This window comes from Nilaparvata lugens, chromosome 5 (genome assembly GCF_014356525.2).
Source record: "Nilaparvata lugens isolate BPH chromosome 5, ASM1435652v1, whole genome shotgun sequence".
NCBI lineage: Eukaryota > Metazoa > Arthropoda > Insecta > Hemiptera > Delphacidae > Nilaparvata > Nilaparvata lugens.
The window spans coordinates 21,131,470-21,152,654 of NC_052508.1; the positions used below are offsets into that span (position 1 = coordinate 21,131,470).

The window sequence follows — 21,185 nt, forward strand, 5'->3', positions numbered from 1 at the left end:
ATCCACCTCTTCAATGCCTATCACTGTTGGGCGCCAAAATCATGTGGTGCGTTTTTTAACGGCTTCACATGATTTAGAGTGAATCTTGTACTGAGTCAATGGTGTAGCGGCTATAAATTTTGTAATTGCGTGCGTGGACGCTGATTGTACACCAGACTGATTGATTCACTACAAGATTCAATACAATTGTCGGAATCGCGGGAGGCCTAAACGCTCGCTCACCCTTGATTCTTCTAATGACAATTGTATTGTGATGAAATTTTTATAAGTAGTGTAGCGATCGCTAAACACTGATACGGATACCTTAAAATTATTACCTGTGAAGAATGAGCATACAAAATCATACAGGTCGAGCAAAAATCCCGATGTAGATAATTTACGGGACTGCGTCTCTAATAAATTCTGAAGGATTAAAATACGGTATTTGGACCAAATATCGTTCAGAATATATTTCGAGAACAGAGTCTTGTCGGTTTTAAGCTCTATTGTAGGAATTTATATGATCTATGGCTGCATCTGCTGTACAATTGATGTGTTCGCTCCAAAGTCGAGGTAGGTAACAGATAAAAGCTGATATATGAGCAGGTAAGGACAAAGAATAATATCTCGATCTGACCCCACTCGCTACATCCACTTAGACCTGTTCCAGTATCCAGCTTAATTCAATTATTCCAATGATCGTATTCGATCGTTCTTGATGATGATAGAACGTATCAGACACAATAATTGACAGGCTTAAGAAATAATCGAACTCAGAAAGCGAATTAACAAAACTGAAATATATTATAATAAAATATGTAATCATACAGTGCAGGTTCAGAATTTGATTTACAGGTTGATAATAATTTGCATTAACAGAATAGTTAAAAATTTTCTTGTCCTTGCATGATACCATGCGTGATTCAACAGAATTTTACGATTGATAAAATGAACAATTTTGAAAAAATAGTGAAAAAATGAATTATAAAATATTTTTAAAAATGCTCGGGGTCGTGGTTCAGGCAGCGGAGGATAGTTAATCAACCACAAATTCTTATAAATTTAATATGAATAAATTCTAGACTCTTAAATGCTAAAGCGCTTGTCGGCGTGGCCAATAATTTAACGAAGAAAATTTTATATCTTTCTGCACTGAAATATTTTCGAAGCGTAGATTGGGGCCCCTTATAACTTATAACTCACGTGAAATTCCTTGGTAATCGTGGTTTTCTTCTTTAGATCAAAAATCGTTTGATCGGCGGCAATCCAGGCTTCGGTTTCAGCACGTGGGGAATTTTAATTTAAATATCTCCTTCACCGAATTAATTAAGGGATAATTTACTTTAAGCTTTTAAATTTATCGATTGATGAGAACAGAAATTTACGAATAACAAATAAATTGGCCTAAAATATCGGCTCACAAATAGAACATTTAAAATCGAACAAGAAATTTTCACAAATAGGTCTTTGGTAACTATAAAAAGAGATCTGCACGGTGAGGATTTCAAAGGGAAGTGCTGCTCTTTTCTCTAAGCTTTTAGGCTAGACCTTGCTTCTCAGAATCTCAATGTAATAATTTGCATAAAAATTTGCCATTGGTAGAACGCTTGTGACGTAAACATGACGTCAGTGGCAAGTAGTAGAATACAATTCCTTTAATTACAATAATAATTTAATTTATGTAATTCTTAAACTGCTTAATCTTCTAGACATAGTTCCTCTCATACAATGTACACGTGCTAGTGTAACTGATAAGGCAGGGTTGGTGTCTGATAATAGATTAACATGTGTTGCTTTCAAACGATCACCGTCTTGGTGCTATTTCTATGCACTGTGATTGGCTTAGACCTGCCATAGAGATTTAATTACCATGTGGTTCAGTTGAATTAAATTATTAATAAATTAATATTCTTGTACAATTTTTATTAGGTTTGAGATTATTATAATTAATTTCTGCCATTTTATCAATAATATAATTTCATGCTATGACCTATTTAGTTACAATAAGACCTGACGCATAATATAATTTCTTAATAATAAATAATTTCAACAATAATACATACATTTTATTTTTTATTTTGAAATTCTTGATCCTTTATTGATAGTTTTATAATTTTTAGGAATGATATTTTACCTTGCATGAAAACCGGCATGACATTTGCCAATGCTTTGAATCAGTCAGCTGCGTTCGAACTGTTTTAAAAACATCTGATCGATAGTAAACAAAGTGTAACCTCAAAATCAGTGAGCGATTCATAAATAATTTGTGCTTTATTCGCAAAATAATTATAATTTTATTGAATAATTTTCCTAAAAAATATTCAGTACAGAACGGTACTCTTATCTAATATACAGTTATTGATAAGTAAGCTTTATCGCTCGGTCGCTAACTATTCCTTTAGCAATTCTTTCATTTTAAAAGGTAATCACAATTTTTCTCTCTTTTCATGAGATCTATTTGAAAGATTCATCACAATGTGTATAGTTGTTTTCAGAATACTTTTTCCTTTGTGTAAATTGTGAAATTCTATATTTTTTAAAAGTCGTCAAAACAGCTGTTCTACAGATGAAATATCTCGACTATGTGTTCTTTTTATGAACTGCTCTACCTACCTACCTCATGAACGAGATGGAGGCTACAAAGTCCATTTCTCAAAGATGGGGTGGACCCCCCATTAGTTTCTCAGAAAGGAGACTCATTCCAGTTAATAGAGCCGATAAATAACTATACAGGGTATGAATTTGAAAAAAATCGGTCAAGTCATTTTTGAGAAAATCGTGAAACACATGTTTTTTAGTGATTATCCGCCATTTTTCTCAATAATATTACGGAGCTCCTGAAATTTTCCCAGAAATGAGACTCATGTCAGTTGATAGGGCTATAATAGCTATCCATGGTATAATTTGAAGAAAATCGTTAAAGCCGTTTCCGAGAAAACCGTAAAAAAACATGGTTTTTTAGTGATTATCCGCCATTTTTCTCAATAATATTACGGAGCTCCTGAAATTTTCCCAGAAATGGGACTCATGTCAGTTGATAGAGCTTATGAATAGCTATCCATGGTATGAATTTTAGAAAATCGTTCGAGCCGTTTTCGAGAAAACCGTGAAAAACATGGTTTTTTAGTGATTATCCGCCATTTTTCTCAATAATATTACGGAGCTCCTGGAATTTTTCCAGAAATGAGACTCATGTCAGTTGATAGGGCTTATAAATAGCTATCCATGGTATAAATCTGAAGAAAATCGTTAGAGCCATTTTCGAGAAAAACGTGAAAAACATGGTTTTTTAGTAATTATCCGCCATTTTTTTCCGCCATCTTGAATTGAATTTTATTGAATTTCTTATTGTCGGGTCCTCATGGTATAAGGACCTTGAAATTTCAAGTCAATCGGTCAATCAGGAATGGAGTTATCGTGTTCACAGACATACACACACACATACACACACACACACACACACACACACACACATACACACACACAGACCAATACCCAAAAATCATGTTTTTGACTCAGGGGACCTTGAAACGTATAGAAAACTTGAAATTGGGGTACCTTAATTTTTTTTGGAAAGCAATACTTTCCTTACCTATGGTAATAGGGCAAGGAAAGTAAAAGAGCATAGGACCTTATTTTTACTTTCCTTGCCCTATTACCATAGGTAAGGAAAGTATTGCTTTCCAAAAAAATTAAGGTACCCTGATTTCAAGTTTTCTATACGTTTCAAGTCCCCCTGAGTCCAAAAACATGATTTTTGGGTGTTGGTCTGTGTGTGTGTATGTGTGTGTGTGTGTTGTGTGTGTGTGTGTGTGTGTATGTGTGTATGTCTGTGAACACGATAACTCCATTCCTAATCAACCGATTGACTTGAAATTTTAAACTTAAGGTCCTTATACCATGAGGATCCGACAATAAGAAATTCAATAAAATTCAATTCAAGATGGCGGAAAAAATGGCGGATTATTACTAAAAAACCATGTTTTTCACGGTTTTCTCGAAAACGGCTCTAACGATTTTCTTCAAATTTATACCATGGATAGCTATTTATAAGCCCTATCAACTGGCATGAGTCTCATTTCTGGGATAATTTCAGGAGCTCTGTAATATTCTTGAGAAAAATGGCGGATAATGACGAAAAAACCATGTTTTTCACGGTTTTCTCGAAAACGGCTCTAACGATTTTCTTCAAATTCATATCATAGATAGCTATCTATAAGCCCTATCAACTGGCATGAGTCTCATTTCCGGGAAAATTTCAGGAGCTCCGTAATATTATTGAGAAAAATGGCGGATAATGACTAAAAACCATGTTTTTCACGATTTTCTCAAAAACGGCTCTAACGATTTTTTTCAAATTCATACCCTGTATAGTTATTTATCAGATCTATCAACTGGCATGAGTCTTTTTCCTGGGAAACTAATGGGGGGTCCACCCTATCCTTGAGAAATGGACTTTGTAACCTCCATCTCGTGCATGAGGTAGGTAGGTAGGTAGAGCAGTTTTTAAAAGTACACAGTCATAGTCAAGATAATTCATCTGTAGAACAGCTGTTTTGACGACTTTAAAAAAAAAAATCATCTAATTTCACAATTTACACGAAGGAAAAAGTACTCTGAAAACAATAATTATATATACACATATACAGTAGTCTGATCGTAGTTGCAAATAATATGTTGCCGCCAATAATTGTCATGATGTGACCCTATTTTATTCCCCCCCCCCCTAAATTATTGTGACCCCTAAATTATTCTCGTTTGAGAATGAGGCTTACAGTTCAATGAGCAAGGAAAGTTGTGTGAGTGTACCACACCAGATTTTTTTTGTTTAGCTTGCCAAAATACCCCTCATTTCAATATTAAAATTTTCGACTGACTGTACAGTGAGTCAATCATTCCATCAAGGCTTGAATAATTTTGAAATTGTAATTAAATAAAAATGGCAGAAAATTATTATCATGTGAATATCAACACCTTTAATTAAAGACATATTAACTGCATGCGTTTTCATATTGCCGATACAGCATTGATAAAACTGCAGACGTTTATTTAGCAGTTTCAAAAAACTGTTCTAGCTGAAAAATTGATAATCCAAGCCACGTGTAGGCCTAAAGTTCAAAACTATGGTTTTCCTAAACATATGTTTTTGAGATAATTTCTTTGATGCAGCTGTTTCACATTCACCAGAGTTTATACAGAGTTTATGAAAATAAAAATATTTATTGATTACCAAAACAATACTATTATTATATTAATCATAATAATTGATCATCAAAATAATACTTTTATTATATTAGTAATAATAATATTATTAAACATATTTATCAATTATCAGAACAATATTATTGAGGTTAAGTGGAATCAGGTAGAAAGCAATAGTAGAACAGATGTTCTTTTTTGAATTTCTATCATAATTTTATTATTTTGTTATTTTCAATGACTACAACATATGTTAGAATATCACATGTCAATAAATAAATTATCCCATTTCCATGTGGCGTTCACCTTACCATGTTCATAACCTTACTTAATAGGATCCTTTTTCATCCTTTGAAATCCTTAGAGGCAAAATATCTAAAAATCCGTTCTTAGTGCGCGTCTAGCATGTTTGAAGAATATTTGTGCAAAGTTTCAAGTCTGTAGGACAATTAGTTTGAGCTGTAGTGTGATTTTACATAAAAATTTTCGAAAAATGCCCTCTCCTGGACCCCCCTGTGCTCCTGATCGAAATTTTTCTGCATAGATCTAATTTTTTTTCGTAGCCGAACAAAAAAGTTCCTCATGACTTTGCTGTGCAATGAGCGGTTAAAAAGTACAACATTTTGGGGGGGGCCCAGCTCCCTCAGGGGGGCAAATTTCTGAAAATCCTTTCTTAGTGGATGTTTTCAGGCTACCATAAACAATTGTGCAAAATTTCAAGTTTTTAGGCTCAGTAGTTTGGGCTGTGGTGTGATTTCAGTCTGTCGGGGCTTAGCCTTTTATAAGTATAGAGATTAATGCATATTATAAAATGCCAGTATTGAAATGCTGTATTATTTTTGTGATTGCAGAAAGACTGCATCGTGATTCCCTGTTCAGGCCGAGTGTACGCTCAGGTTGTGGAAAGCACACTGGCTCGCCGCTGGAACAAACTGGACAATGTCAGCATCAGTAACGGCACACAAATTGAAATGTCAGCCACTCTGAACAGCTGTCCGGGCTCCATGTCTGTGCACGACCTCCAGATGAGTCGCCTAGATCAGCGCTCCTACAAAACAATCTTGCCTCCTAAAGTGGTCTTCGAGTAAGCTACCTTTACGTTCACGTTTCTCTCAATGATATATGGCACCAGTATACAGTATTGCTAGTAATATCCAACAAGCCAGCCAGGCTAGCCGAGACAACTAAGGCGTTTCACTCTTCAGTCTAATAGCTCTATGTGATCGTGGGTTTAAATCCCGCCGGTAGGCATGGTCGTTTGATCATCTCATCAATTCACCCATTCACTTTCTATTACCCACGCACAAGATTAAAGCTCATGTGGACATCATCCGCAATAAAAAATATACTAGAGATATTCTATCAACATTTGGAAAAGGAACAGTTTTGGGCTTTAAACCTGTTGTTCCTTTCTCAATCATTCATAATGAGTTAAGAATGATATTGTATCTATGAATGTATTAATAAATGAATAAACTGCAGATTATAATAATAATGATCATTATCTTCTACACAAAACAATGTTTTTGGATTCAGGGGACCTAGAAACTTATAGAAAACTTGAAATTGGGATACCTTACTGTTTTTGGAAAACAGCGCTTTTCTTGCCTATGGTAGGGCAAGAAAAGCAATATTAAATTATCTAAGCGATAATAAATTATTGAACGAGCGTTAGCGAGTTCTCACTTTTGACTTACTGGAGGCCAAAGTCGTTGCCCTCTGTTTGTATGTTCTACAATATCTTTAGAGAGAATCGATCAATCAGCTTCAAATTTTGAACACGTATTTTTCGAACCGTTATTTACAGGTCAAGTTTGTTGGATAACGAAATTGACTCATTCCTTCGTCCTTTTTTAGGATATGAAAATAACATTGTAAGTGCATAAGAAAAAAAATTGTTTTGATCTATCATTTAGTCAGCAGAAGAATTCAATGCTTGTAATTACAACAGTTTTTCCATTAATTCATTTATAACATCAGCTGAGGCTCTTTGAAAGCTATCACACAGACAGTCCTTCATGTGCTGACTTATAATTTCAGCAGGTTAATTTGCAAGATAATTTACAACAACTTTTACATCGACGAACTGATACGGGTTGAGATATCAATATGCGGTTTTTGCCACTCATTTTCTCTTGGAACTCTGTTGAAATCATGACCACATGACCATCTTCTCATTTGAAAAATTGAATTTGAATTGATATGAGGGACAAAATTGATAAAGCGAATGATTAATTTTCCATTTCAAATAGGATCCCCAATAAAACATACAGTAGAAGCTCTCTTAACCGACCTCGGATCAACCGCCTGTCGGATTAACCGACCGTTTCCAGGAATATACAAACTTCCGCTGCTGCTGCGATAACGATCCAAAAATAACTTTCATGTTTCAACAGGTCGAACAATTGACTTGCTATTCCGTAGCAAGTCAAAATTCAGTCAGTTGCTCTCAATGTCATGTGCGGGCAGTTTCTAGTGTGCTAACTGTGTTTGCAAACTTTGATATTTAACAGTTTTTGATACCGTAATTGTTTTTTAATTGTTTATGTAATTGACTTTGTTAGTGTAAAGAACAGTAGTGTAAAATGAGTGATGTTAAACGTAAGAGACTGGTTGTGACGATGGAACAAAAACTAAAAGCAATAGAACGGCTTGATAAAGGGGAATCTGTTAAAAGCATTAGCGATGAACTCGGTGTCGGTGTTACAACGGTCAAGGACTGGAAGCGTAATAAAAAATCCATTCAGGACTACTGCACCCAAATTGAATCCGAGAAAATCTTAACCTCTCGTTGCAATTTAAAGAAACCTACAAACGAGATTGTTGACGATGTATTATGGCTGTGGTTTACTCAAGAGCGGCGGAAAGGTACACCGATTAGTGGGCCAATTTTGAAGGAAAATGCGATGGCGTTACACGCTAAAATTGAAAACTGCGGGACTTTCACGGCGAGTGACGGTTGGCTAGCACGATGGAAGAAACGTCATGGTATCCATTTTCTGAGTATATGCGGTGAAAAACTGTCAGCCGACCCAGGTGCATCTGCAGGAACAGTTTTTAAAAGCTTTTTTTCACGTGTTTGAATGATTTTAACACCTATTACGACTATTTACAATATTATTCGGTTTAACCGACCTTTTTCGTTGTCCGACCGCGGTCCGGTCCCGTAGAGGTCGGTTAAGAGAGCTTCTACTGTACTGTCAAATTATTCATGTGAAATAAATATTTAGCTGTTTCCATAATTTTCACCAATAAAACCTACTGTCAAATTATTCTTGTAAAATAAATATTTAGCTGTTTCCATAATTTTCACCAATTCTGTATAATTCAAAGATGCTGGTTTAAACGATTACAATAGACAATACAACAGTTCATGAGCGATTTCTCCAACCCAGGGTGTCAATAGTTTTAAGTAATCATTGAAAGCATTGAACAATTTAAATAAGAGGAATTATTTAACTGTAGCTCCATGTTATAATGGCAGTGAAGAAATATAGAAGAAATATATATCATATTTCATTCGCCAAGAAAAATATTCTCAATGATTCAATAATACATTTTAATAACTGAGATATAATATTATGTTAATTATATTTCTATATTTTTCAAAAACGATCTGTCAACGTTGCGGAGCTAGAAAAGGATTGCGCTATCTGCTTTGTTGAATAATAGGCATGGATAGCAATTAGTGCTGCTAATCAAATACTACCATCATAACGTGGACCTCACTATAGAACTTGGAAAACCTTGTACTAGAGACCATCATGATTATAACAAAATATTGATTAATCAATTCATATGATGAATTATTTGTAGATATATTATTGAAAGCATCCATAATTTATAATTCATATTGATTCAATGATACACAATGATTACTGAGCATTGGTCAATCTAATATATTATTGAAAGACGAATTATTCAACTAGTGTTACTCATTTCACTTTGATGACAGTTGAACATTGATGGGTGCTTGCAGATTCGACTGGTCGGGCCGTGAGGAGATAGTGGAGTGTCGACAGGCACGCGTGGACGGACGTGCGGTGACGGCTGGTGTGGCAAACGCAGTGTTGATGTGGTGGGATCTGAGCATGAACGCTGAATGTGACATGCGCCTGAGCTGCGCGCCCGCCTGGCTGCAGCCGACAGGCGGAGCCAACTGGCGCGACCACTGGATCCAGGAGATCTACCACCTGCCGCGCAGTCTCGCCGTCGCCCAGAACCAGCCCGTCTCGTTGCTCACCTGTCACGACGAGTACTCGTTCTGGTTCAGCTTTGACTCCACTGACAGGTTAGTATTCTCACCAACAATCTTTCTCTCTCTATTCACTTTACACATGGTGTCCCACCAAATGTACAACAGCCGAAGACCATAGATTCTACATGAAATAAATATGAAAATCTTAGTACCCTTTTTTACTTTCCTTGCCCTACTACCATAGGTAAGGAAAGTATTGCTTTCCAAAAAAAATTAAGGTACCCCAATTTCAAGTTTTCTATACGTTTCAAGGTCCCCTGAGTCCAAAAACATGATTTTTGGGTATTGGTCTGTGTGTGTGTATGTGTGTATGTCTGTGAACACGATAACTCCATTCCTAATTAACCGATTGACTTGAAATTTTAAACTTAAGGTCCTTATACCATGAGGACCCGACAATAAGAAATTCAATAAAATTCAATTCAAGATGGCGGAAAAAATGGCGGATAATCACTAAAAAACCATGTTTTTCACGTTTTTCTCGAAAATGGCTCTAACGATTTTCTTCAAATTTATACCATGGATAGCTATTTATAAGCCCTATCAACTGAAATGAGTCTCATTTCAGGGAAAATTTCAGGAGCTCCGTAATATTATTGAGAAAAATGGCGGATAATGACTGAAAAACCATGTTTTTCACGGTTTTCTCGAAAACGGCTTCAACGATTTTCTTCAAATTTATACCATAGCTAGCTATTCATAAGCCCTATCAACTGGCATGAGTCTCATTTCTGGGAAAATTTCAGGAGCTCCGTAATATTCTTGAGAAAAATGGCGGATAATGACTAAAAAGCCATGTTTTTCACGGTTTTTATGAAAACGGCTCTAACGATTTCTTTCAAATTATACCATGGATAGCTATTTATAAGCCCTATCAACTGACATGAGTCTCATTTCTGTGAAAATTGCAGGAGCTCCGTAATATTCTTGAGAAAAATGACAGTTACTAAAAAACCATGTTTTTCACGATTTTCTCAAAAACGGCTCTAACGATTTTTTTCAAATCCATACCCTGTATAGTTATTTATTAGCTCTATCAACTGACATGAGTCTTTTTCCTGGGGTACTAATGGGGGGTCCACCCAATCCTTGAGAAATGGACTTTGTAACCTCCTTCTCGTGCATGAGGTAGGTAGGAACACGGTTTTTACTTTTTCTTCTTCCATATACCGTGGGTAGGTAGAGCAGTTTATAAAAAGAACACAGTCATAGTCAAGATATTTCATCTGTAGAACATCTGTTTTGACGAATTTCAAAAAAAAACATCGAATTTCACAATATTTACATAAAGGAAAAGTACTCTGAAAACAATTGTATATACACATATACAGTAGTCTGATCGTAGTTGCAAATATGTTGCCGTCAATCGTCATTATGTTTTTCTCCTAAATTATTCTCGTTTGATATTGAGGCTTAGGTTTATTTAGCGAACTATATTGGAAATTTCAAGGTAGGGTTATAAAAAGGGCACTTTGTTCCGTGGATGTTTTTTTTACAAGAGAAATATTTGATCAAAATAAGGGGAAAGGTTTTTAAGCGAAAATAGATGTAAAATTTTAAATAGTTCAATGAGCAAGGAAAGTTGTGTGAGTGTACCACACCAGATTTTTACTTTCCTTGCCCTATTACCATAGGTTAGGAAAGTATTGCTTTCCAAAAAAAATTAAGGTACCCTAATTTCATGTTTTCTATACGTTTCAAGGTCCCCTGAGTCAAAAAAAAAAAATGATTTTTGGGTGTTGGTCTGTGTGTGTGTATGTGTGTGTGTGTGTGTATGTGTGTGTGTGTGTGTGTGTGTGTGTGTGTGTGTGTGTGTGTGTGTGTGTGTGTGTGTGTGTGTGTGTATGTCTGTGAACACGATAACTCCATTCCTAATTAACCGATTGACTTGAAATTTTAAACTTAAGGTCCTTATACCATGAGGATCCGACAATAAGAAATTCAATAAAATTAATCCAAGATGGCGGAAAAAATGGCTGATAATTACTAAAAAAACATGTTTTTCACGTTTTTCTCGAAAACGGCTCTAACGATTTTCTTCAAATTTATAACATGGATAGCTATTTATAAGCCCTATCAACTGACATGAGTCTCATTTCTGGGAAAATTTCAGGAGCTCCGTAATATTCTTGAGAAAAATGGCGGATAATGACTAAAAATCCATGTTTTTCACGGTTTTCTCGAAAACGGCTCTAACGATTTTCTTCAAATTTATAACATGGATAGCTATTTATAAGCCCTATCAACTGACATGAGTCTCATTTCTGGGAAAATTTCAGGAGCTCCGTAATATTCTTGAGAAAAATGGCGGATAATGACTAAAAATCCATGTTTTTCACGATTTTCTCAAAAATAACTTGACCGATTTTTTTCAAATTCATACCTTGTATAGTTATTTATCAGCTCTATCAACTGGCATGAGTCTCCTTTCTGGGAAACCAATGGGGGGTCAACCCCATCCTTGGGAAATGGACTTAGTAACCTCCTTCTCGTGCATGAGATAGGTAGGTAGCGCAGTTCATAAAAAGAACACTTATATGGGCTGAACACTAAAAGGGATAGTCGAGATATTTCATCTGTAGAACAGCTGTTTTGACGACTTTTACGACTGAAAAAATCATCGAATTTCACAATTCACACGAAGAAAAAGTACTCTGAAAACAATTATATATACACATATACAGAAGTCTGATCGTAGTTTCAAATATGAGCAAAGAAAGTTGTGTGAGTGTACCACACCAGATTTTTATAATTGTTTGCTCACATGTGGTAATCCCGTCCTGTCCCCAAACCTATGGATTGGGGTACAGTTAAGATTTAATTCACGAAAACGTCGACAGCCCCAAAAGTAAGCCTTTAATTTGCACTAACCTTGGAACTGGCGAGGAAGTGGACTGTATCTCGTGTGTAGAAGTTACTGCTGACGATATCCTGTCTTTATGCGTAGGCCTATATGATATTGTACATATATCACGAAACGAGACGAGGTAATTGCGTTCAGCTCGAACGCCACGGAACAGGAGAAACGGAACGAAACGATGTTGACTTCTCGAGCACGCTTCTTGAAGTGCTGGGTTGAAAGATAAACGGGGAGGATGAAAGAGGGGTGAGGGAGAGAGGTTATCTTGCCTCTTTGTGAGAGGGGGAAGGGGAGGAAAGCACAAACCAATCAACCCACAATCAAGGCTGCCGATCCTCCGTGAATCCACCAACATGTTTCGGATATGATGCCATTATCAACCTTTTTTAAAATTGTTTCTTTACAACATGTTTCAGCTATGATGCATGTTGTGAGCAAACATATTTCGGCATCATAGCCGAAACATGTTGTGTGCAAACAATTTTAAAAATCTGGAGTGGCGCACTCACACAACTTTCCTTGCCCATATTTGAAACTGCGATCAGACTTCTGTAATTCTATATGTGTATATAAAATTGTTTTCAAAGTACTTTTTCCTCCACCTACTATCAAAAGTCTCATTTTACACCCTGGAATCGAATACTAAAGTACTACTTTTCCTCCCATGGGACTAAAAATAATTCCCAGCGGGAAAAGTGATCACTTTTACTCCCAAGGGAGTAAAAATAAACCCATAAGATTAACATGGGAAGAAGTCCGACAACGCCGCGATTGAAGAATGAGGAATGTGGCAACACTGTCGTGGTCGTTAGAGGAAAAGTAAAAGAGCTCTATTTCGATCTTTGGAATATTTTAGCTCTAGGAAATAAGTAGCTCTATTTCGATTGTTAGGTTATGTTCAACCGTTGGTGGATATGAAAAAGTACACACCTCTAATGACGTTAGAGGTGTGTACTTTTTCATATCCACCAACGGTTGAACATAACCTAACAATCGAAATAGAGCTGAAATAGTGTGAAAGCGTGAAGATGTAGTAAAATTATTCATTGTTATAGGTATTGGTGTAGGTGGAGGAAAAATGTTGTGTGCATCACGGGACTAAAGTACTTATTCTCCCTCAGGGAAATTGTCGCCCTCGGCTACGCCATCGGGCGACAACAGTTTCCCTCAGGGAGAAAAAGTTGCACTTTAGTCCCTAGATGCACAAATAACTATTTCTTCGTGTGAATTGTGAAATTCGATGATTTTTTCAGTCGTAAAAGTCGTCAAAACAGCTGTTCTACAGATGAAATATCTCGACTATCCCTTTTAGTGTTCAGCCCATAAAAGTGTTCTTTTTATGAACAGCGCTACCTACCTACCTCATGCACGAGAAGGAGGTTACTAAGTCCATTTCCCAAGGATGGGATGGACCCCCCATTGGTTTCCCAGAAAGGAGACTCATGCCAGTTGATAGAGCTGATAAATAACTATACAGGGTATGAATTTGAAAAAAATCGGTCAAGTTATTTTTGAGAAAATCGTGAAAAACATGGTTTTTTAGTAATTATCCGCCATTTTTCTCAAGAATATTACGGAGCTCCTGCAATTTTCCCAGAAAAAACTCATGTCATTTGATAGAGCTTATGAATAGCTATCCATGGTATAAATTTGAAGAAAATCGTTAGTGCCGTTTTCGAGAAAACCGTGAAAAACATGGTTTTTTAGTCATTATCCGCCATTTTTCTCAAGAATATTATGAAGCTCCTGCAATTTTTCCCAGAAAAAAATCATGTCATTTGATAGAGCTTATGAATAGCTATCCATGGTATAAATTTGAAGAAAATCGTTAGTGCCGTTTTCGAGAAAACCGTGAAAAACATGGTTTTTTAGTCATTATCCGCCATTTTTCTCAAGAATATTACCGAGCTCATGGAATTTTCCCAGAAATGAGACTCATGAGACTCAAAAACATGGTTTTTTAGTAATTATCCGCCATTTTTTCCGCCATCTTGAATTGGATTTTATTGAATTTCTTATTGTCGGATCCTCATGGTATAAGGACCTTAAGTTTAAAATTTCAAGTCAATCGGTTAATTAGGAATGGAGTTATCGTGTTCACAGACATACACACATACACACACACACACACACACATACACACACACAGACCAACACCCAAAAATCATTTTTTTTTTACTCAGGGGACCTTGAAACGTATAGAAAACATGAAATTAGGGTACCTTAATTTTTTTTGGAAAGCAATACTTTCCTTACCTATGGTAATAGGGCAAGGAAAGTAAAAAAGGGTACTAAGATTTTTATTTGTATTTTTATGATTAAAGAGTAGCCCTTACCGAAAAAAGACAATCTACATGAAATTTTTAACAACAAATGTTAAGTAAAATTCTCTTATATCGACCTCAGTTTCTGAGATATAACTAGAAAACTTACAGTCAAAGGCCCGGTTGTACAAAAGCCGCTTAAATTTTAATCGTGATTAATTTCACGAGAACCAATCAGAGAAGGCTTTCTTGAATATACGGCTTCTCTGAGTGGTTCTCGTGGAATTAATTACGATTAAAATTTAACCGGCATTTGTGCAACCGGTACAATATCTGTCAGTTGGACCATTGATTGATTCTCTATAACAAGGGCCAGATAAACACAATATTTTCCTGTTCTAAGAATAGAATGATAGTTCTCGTCTTTGGGCTTCAAATTATTTTATTAATTTCAATTTTTCAATTTATTAAAAACACACAAAACAAGACAAAACAAAATTACAAAGATTTACGAAACAAATTAAACACAATAAAATGTTACAAATATAAAAAAAATCTATCATTTAATAGAATAGAATAGAATTTTATTAGTCATTCAATATTTACAAAAAATACATCGACTTCGTCAAAATACATCTTTTTTAAATCACTATTATTAATTAGTCAGTCTTGAAAATACAATTAACAAGTAATGTAAAGCATAGATCACAAGTTACTCATTATATCATAAGAGAAATGGTACCCAGTTTATAGAAAAGAAATCATTTACTGTGTACAAACATTCATTAACTAATACATATTTAATCTTATTTTTAAATCGAGTGAATGCTAGTAACTTTAATTTTTCTGGTGTGGAGTTATATTTAATTTTATTGACATGTAGTGCCAGTTTCTCTGAGATTTGGAATGGCTATATTGCGGAATTTTAAGTCTATGTCTATTTCGTGTATTTAAATTATGGTGTTGGTTTGTATCATATTTATCCAATTTTTTTTGTACATGACATAAAATATTAAAAACATACAGTGATGGCAATGTCAGCAATCCAAGTTCTATGAAATGTGGTCTACAATGAGCATTGAAAGGCAAATCACATATGATTCTAATAGCCTTCTTCTGAAGGACAAAGATTGAATTGGCTTTAACACTATTAGCCCAAAGCATAATTCCATATGATAGGAGACTCTGAATGTGTGCGTAATAGATATTCATCAGCACAGGCCTATCAACAGTTACACATAGTCTGCGAAGCATATACAGGCCTTTGGAGAGTTTAACTGACAAAAAATCAATGTGCGCCTCCCATGACAGACATGAATCAATCATAACACCTAGAAACTTGAGTGGTGTAGCATCCTTCTGCTTTCTGAAATTGAAAATTATATCAGAGGTTTTTTCATCATTAAGAGACAGATTATTAGCTGCACACCAGTCCTTTAGAATAAAATAACTATGGTTTCGTTCTCTTTCAAGATCAAACTCGGATGGGCAATTAATTTTTAAGCCAAAGTCATCAGCAAAAAGGTAACCATCCAGACTGTTTCCATCAATATTAATCGGCAAATCATTTATATAGATATTGAAGAAAATAGGGCCTAAAATAGAGCCCTGAGGCACGCCAAACTCTACCAATCTGCCATTTGACAAAACCCCATCCTTGTATACAAACTGATTCCTGTCAGTCAAATATGATAAAACAAGTTGCACTGCGCCTGGTGTAAAGCCATAGAAACCCAGTTTATCTCCCAATATGTGGTGCTGAACAGTGTCGAAAGCTCTTGAAAAATCGCATGACCTCAGACCCACAGAATCACCCGACTCCATGTTGCTTATAACCCCACTAACAACACCAACAATAGGATCATTTGTGCTTCTACCAGCCCTGAAACCAAATTGCTTATGTGTGAATATATTGTTGGGCTCAAAATAAGATGACATCTGTTCATGAATCAAAGTCTCAAAAACCTTGGAGAAAACGGGTACAATAGCAATTGGTTTGAAGTTACTTTTCTCCTTTCTAGAACCCTTTTTATGTGTAGGCAAAACTTTTACATTTTTCAACTTTTCAGGATACATACAACCAGCAATAATACAATCATTAAATAAAAAAGCCAGTACCTCACTTATTTTATCAGCTGCTATTTTCAGAATCGAAGCATTAAGTCCATAAATATCCATACACTTACTATTACTTAAACCTAAAATTGTATGGAAAACTTTTCCCACAGTCACTGGCTTGAAAGAGAAATTCACACTTGGTCTTGTCAAATTACTATAATAAAAAGCTGTATTTTCAACACTAACAGGTATATCTTGGCTCAACTGCGAAATATGTTCAACAAAGAAATTGTTAAAGTCCTCAGAGGTTATATCATCAACTTAAGTTCTATTACTACATTTATTTTTTGTGAAACTATTTACAATTTTCCATATAGCCCTACTCTTATTAATAGAACTACTTATAATTGCATTATGATACAAAATTCTTGTCTTCTTTATTTCAAGCCTGTACAACTTTTTAGATTCTTTTAGAGGGAGAGCAACTCAGGTGTTCTGAAGGTTTTATACAAATGATAAAGGCCATCGCATTTGACCTTTAATGCTTTAAGACTACTATCATACCACTTACTGTTTTGTTTGCAATTATTAGATTTTACAGATTTCAATTGAAAAGAACCATTCACAGCTCTCATGAAAAGTTCGAAAAATTTATTGTATCTATCATTATAATTAAGTGTGGAGTAGACCTCCAGCCAATTTATGGAATTCAGATAACTGACAAATATTCTAGCATTATCATCATTTATTAATCTAAACTTATTATTTGCAGTAGTTTTAACATTCCTATCATTTAAATTAAGCCTTAACAGAATTCCATCATGATCAGAAAAAAAAGTCTGAATGATTTCAGATGACCATAGACTATTATGAATATCAGTTAAAATGTTATCTATATACGATCCATTTGAAACTCCATCAAGACCAGGTCTAGTAATATCCCTTATTGTTACACTCAAACCAAAGCATTCAAACAAGTTCAGTAAGTCGTTTTTGAAACAATCGTGACCTATCAAATTTACATTAAAATCACCGCCAATCACCAGATTGTAACCATTTTTAAACACAACACTTAATACATTATAAAAGCACGTTAAAAATCATTAAAATAATTCACACTTCTATTATAGGGCTTATAATTGACAAAATTATCATTTTATTTCTTATAAGTTCAATTGCGGCAACTTCGCATACCATTTCAATTGACATGTCTCTAATATGATCAAGAGTCCTAAATTCTAGTTGATCATAAACAAAAATTGCTGCCCCACCCCTTGTACGATCTGATCTACAAAAAACAGAGGCAGTTTTAAATCCAGGCATATATGTGAAATCCAAATCAGTATTATCAATCCAATGCTCGGATATCATAAGAATTTTTATATTGTAATTAGTACAAATTAGAGACAAATAGTCAAACTTATTACAAATATCCTGTACATTCCAGGAAAAACAATGAACTTTTTCGTTGTTATAATCATCATACCTAGTTATATTACAGGAACTATTAGCAACAGAATTTGAAATCATAACAATATCAGACCCTCTGTCAATAATATTCGTTTGAGTAGGATTCTTCAATTGTAAATCTACAGCAGATATGCTTGAAGCATCTTTGCCATGTGCTACTAATTTAAATGCTCCACTAATGACGAATTTAGAGCAACAGGAGCGTTGTCAACGTTACTAGAATCGTTAGCAGATCCTAAAGTTTCATCAATTATCAGAGAAGATTGCACATTGCTCTGACTGTCAATAGATTTTCCTGTAGAATGCTTTTCATGACTAAGTGCACGATTAATAATTTTAGGGACAACAAAGTTATTCATGTTTGGTTTTACTCTGTCTCACTCTCCAATTAATGCAGCTATTTTTTTGCTCAAATTCTGTTTTCTTTTTTATTGATATGCAGTCCATGTTTAGTATAGTTGGAAGGATCAAGATACCATATATCTATTAGATGGATATTATTTTTATTACACAATGAACGAATTTCATTGTTAAGTGAATCAATCATTTCATTCTCAACCGAATTGAAACTTAAATCATACCTATACGGTACAGTTGACAGTATTAAATTACAATTCCCTACTAGTTTACTAGATTACTCAACTTACAAATGTAACTTTCAATATCGCTATTTTTGAACCTGTTAGACACACTATTAGTGCCCGCCATAACTATTACCCAATCGTTTACACCCAGATTATGACGTCTACTACAAGAAAGCATTTCATTCGAAATTATTTCAAATGTTGCTCCTGGTGCAACGTATGCCTCACATGTGTAGCCCACCGGCAGTCTCTCCCAAATCAGATCTCTCATTTTTCTCCCCTGACTATCAGCCCACAAATAGACACTACCCCGTGAATTATTCACAATATTTCTTCGAAATGTTCTATTTTTTCCAGTTACTGAGGCATACGATCTATTTGATATTGGTTTGATCTTGGGACCCAAGCGATTTAGTCTTGAAGAATTTTGAGATATTATGTTTTGAAGAGGAAGATTATATTCTTCCAAAGTTTCAATTGAAATTAACATTCTCTTTATTTGATCATTTAAACCTTCAATTTCTAACTTCTGATGTTTAATTTTCTCTTTTAGGGAAAAAGCATTTTCATCAACAGAAAATTTTACAGATGTACTTTCAGTATTGCAAGAAACGTCAACCTGAGATTCTCCACACCTACATTTCACTCTAAAATTATTTAGGCTACTCTCCATGTCAGCAGCACGATCCACAGCTGCCTCCCACTTTATTAAACGTTTGTCGAGAACCTCCCGAAGTTTATGAATCTCCTGCCTTAGATGTGGACAGCACTCCGAAGAGGAGTCCTTCACTTTTAGTTCAGTAGCCGCTGATTTTATCACTCTCAGGCTGTTATCCAATGCAGTCTCCTCCTCCAGTAACGACTCAGGAAGCTTGCCATCTGATTTTGCTGATACATCCAAATGTGGAGTCAAATTTTCTGGTAGACTGTTCATTGAACTTGTAGGAGTTTTACTTGTGATTGACGAATTTAGTGTTCTTACGCTTTGTAATCTAGATGCAGAAGGAGGCGTATCCATGACCATTTTCTCGTGATTATGTGTTCCCATTCTACTCTTAAGAATAACAATTTCAGCGTCCGTCCTTACACTAGCATTGCAATTTCTAGCTAAGCATCTCCAAACAATTTCACCCGAGGATACAGGTCCCGCTTTTCGGTATTTGAACGAGTCAACTAATAGCGCCGGGTTGCCCTTGCTCGTCGTTGTTTTAATCGTACTGAATTTCCCCTCTCCGTACCACAGGGAAGAATTCAGTAGCTTGAGATTTTTATATTATACAGTTCATAATAGAAATTATACTGTACATTCTTCAACTATACTACGAGATAGAAGAAATAAACAATGCCGTTAGTTAAGTTATCAGCCGTTCCACGTGGAAGTGACAGGTGGATAAGATAAGGCGATGCCTTCACCTTCAACTTATCATCAACAGATTAATAGCACAACACGAAAAACAGCGATAGAACAGCTGGCTCATTCCCGCGCAAAAAAGATTCTCCAACAATTGGACACTTGCACAGTTGATATTGAGGTTACCTTAACTTGACAATATCATCAAAACAATAAATAGTTATCAATTTTGAAGACTATACACTCAGTGACTCGCCAGATTCACACCTTTACGTAAAAACTCAACTTGAAACACTTTAGTCATGAAAAACTATTCAAACTTCAAAAAACTACTAGACGACTCTTCTAACAACCAACACAGGCCTGACAACCAACCTGGCCTGCCATTTGCTTGGTGTTAAGTCTTCTAGTTTATACAGTGTCACACGAAAGTTGTAACAGCCGAAGACCATAATTTCTACATGAAATATGCAAAAAAATGTCCAGTAAAGTATTCTTGTATCGACCACAGTTTTCGAGATATAATATATTATAGATTATTCGTTATTTTTGAAAAAAACGTCGATAACTAAGGAAACTATCAGTCAAGATTCAATTCTAAGGATATGGTTGGAAAGACGAAAACATTTCCAATGAGAAATATATAATTTGTTCCTTTGTTTGACTTGATATAGTTCTTAATTTTGTATATACCGTATATTATAAATGCTTTTGGTAAATAAATTTAAAAAATATTATTTTCAATGTACAGTTTAGTGGAGGACTTGCCCCAACCAATGTGCACGTGCAATCTGCATTACGTTTGCTCACGCCAGCGCATGGGCGAACTGAACGATCCCCACAGGAAACTCAAGTACAACGCTGTCTTGAAGAAGAAGGTGAATCCGGACTCTGTTGTGCTGGCGACTGGAGACAGCTCCCTCATGGGTCTCGTGGCTGCCAAACTCGGTGCTCAAATGGTTGGTAATTAGTTTTGCTGATCAATATCAAATTTATCAACTAGTAAGTAGGATTTTCAGGGGGCACAAACGTGATCAGACAAAAATGGATGCTGATGTATGTCAAATAATTAACCGAATATGATAAAATCTGATGAGGAAATTCCTTGACAATCTGAAAGATATCTCATGCTTGTATCTAATGCAATTGTCATGCTTGTATA

General features: G+C 35.4%; 2 protein-coding genes across 3 annotated transcripts in view; both read left to right on the forward strand.

Moving 5' to 3' along the window:
• LOC111053872 (protein arginine N-methyltransferase 7) overlaps positions 1–21,185 on the forward strand; it is a 65,771-nt gene that overhangs the window by 31,517 nt on the left and 13,069 nt on the right. Inside the window, exons 5-7 of one of the 2 annotated variants that reach the window (XM_039427929.1) lie at positions 6,030–6,262; positions 9,158–9,469; positions 20,775–20,982. In XM_039427929.1, coding sequence (XP_039283863.1) covers positions 6,030–6,262; positions 9,158–9,469; positions 20,775–20,982 — 753 coding nt within the window. The remainder of the gene's footprint in view (positions 1–6,029; positions 6,263–9,157; positions 9,470–20,774; positions 20,983–21,185) is intronic. The other variant, XM_039427930.1, reaches the window with a different exon arrangement.
• LOC120351273 (jerky protein homolog-like) lies at positions 7,619–8,567 on the forward strand. The gene has a single exon (XM_039427934.1). It carries the CDS (start codon positions 7,764–7,766, stop codon positions 8,259–8,261), a length of 498 nt encoding a protein of 165 aa, XP_039283868.1. The 5' UTR covers positions 7,619–7,763; the 3' UTR covers positions 8,262–8,567.

What these genes read in the sequence shown, in the direction of transcription:
- LOC120351273 (XM_039427934.1), top strand. Translation starts at nt 7,764, where the DNA reads ATGAGTGATGTTAAACGTAAGAGACTGGTTGTGACGATGGAACAAAAA.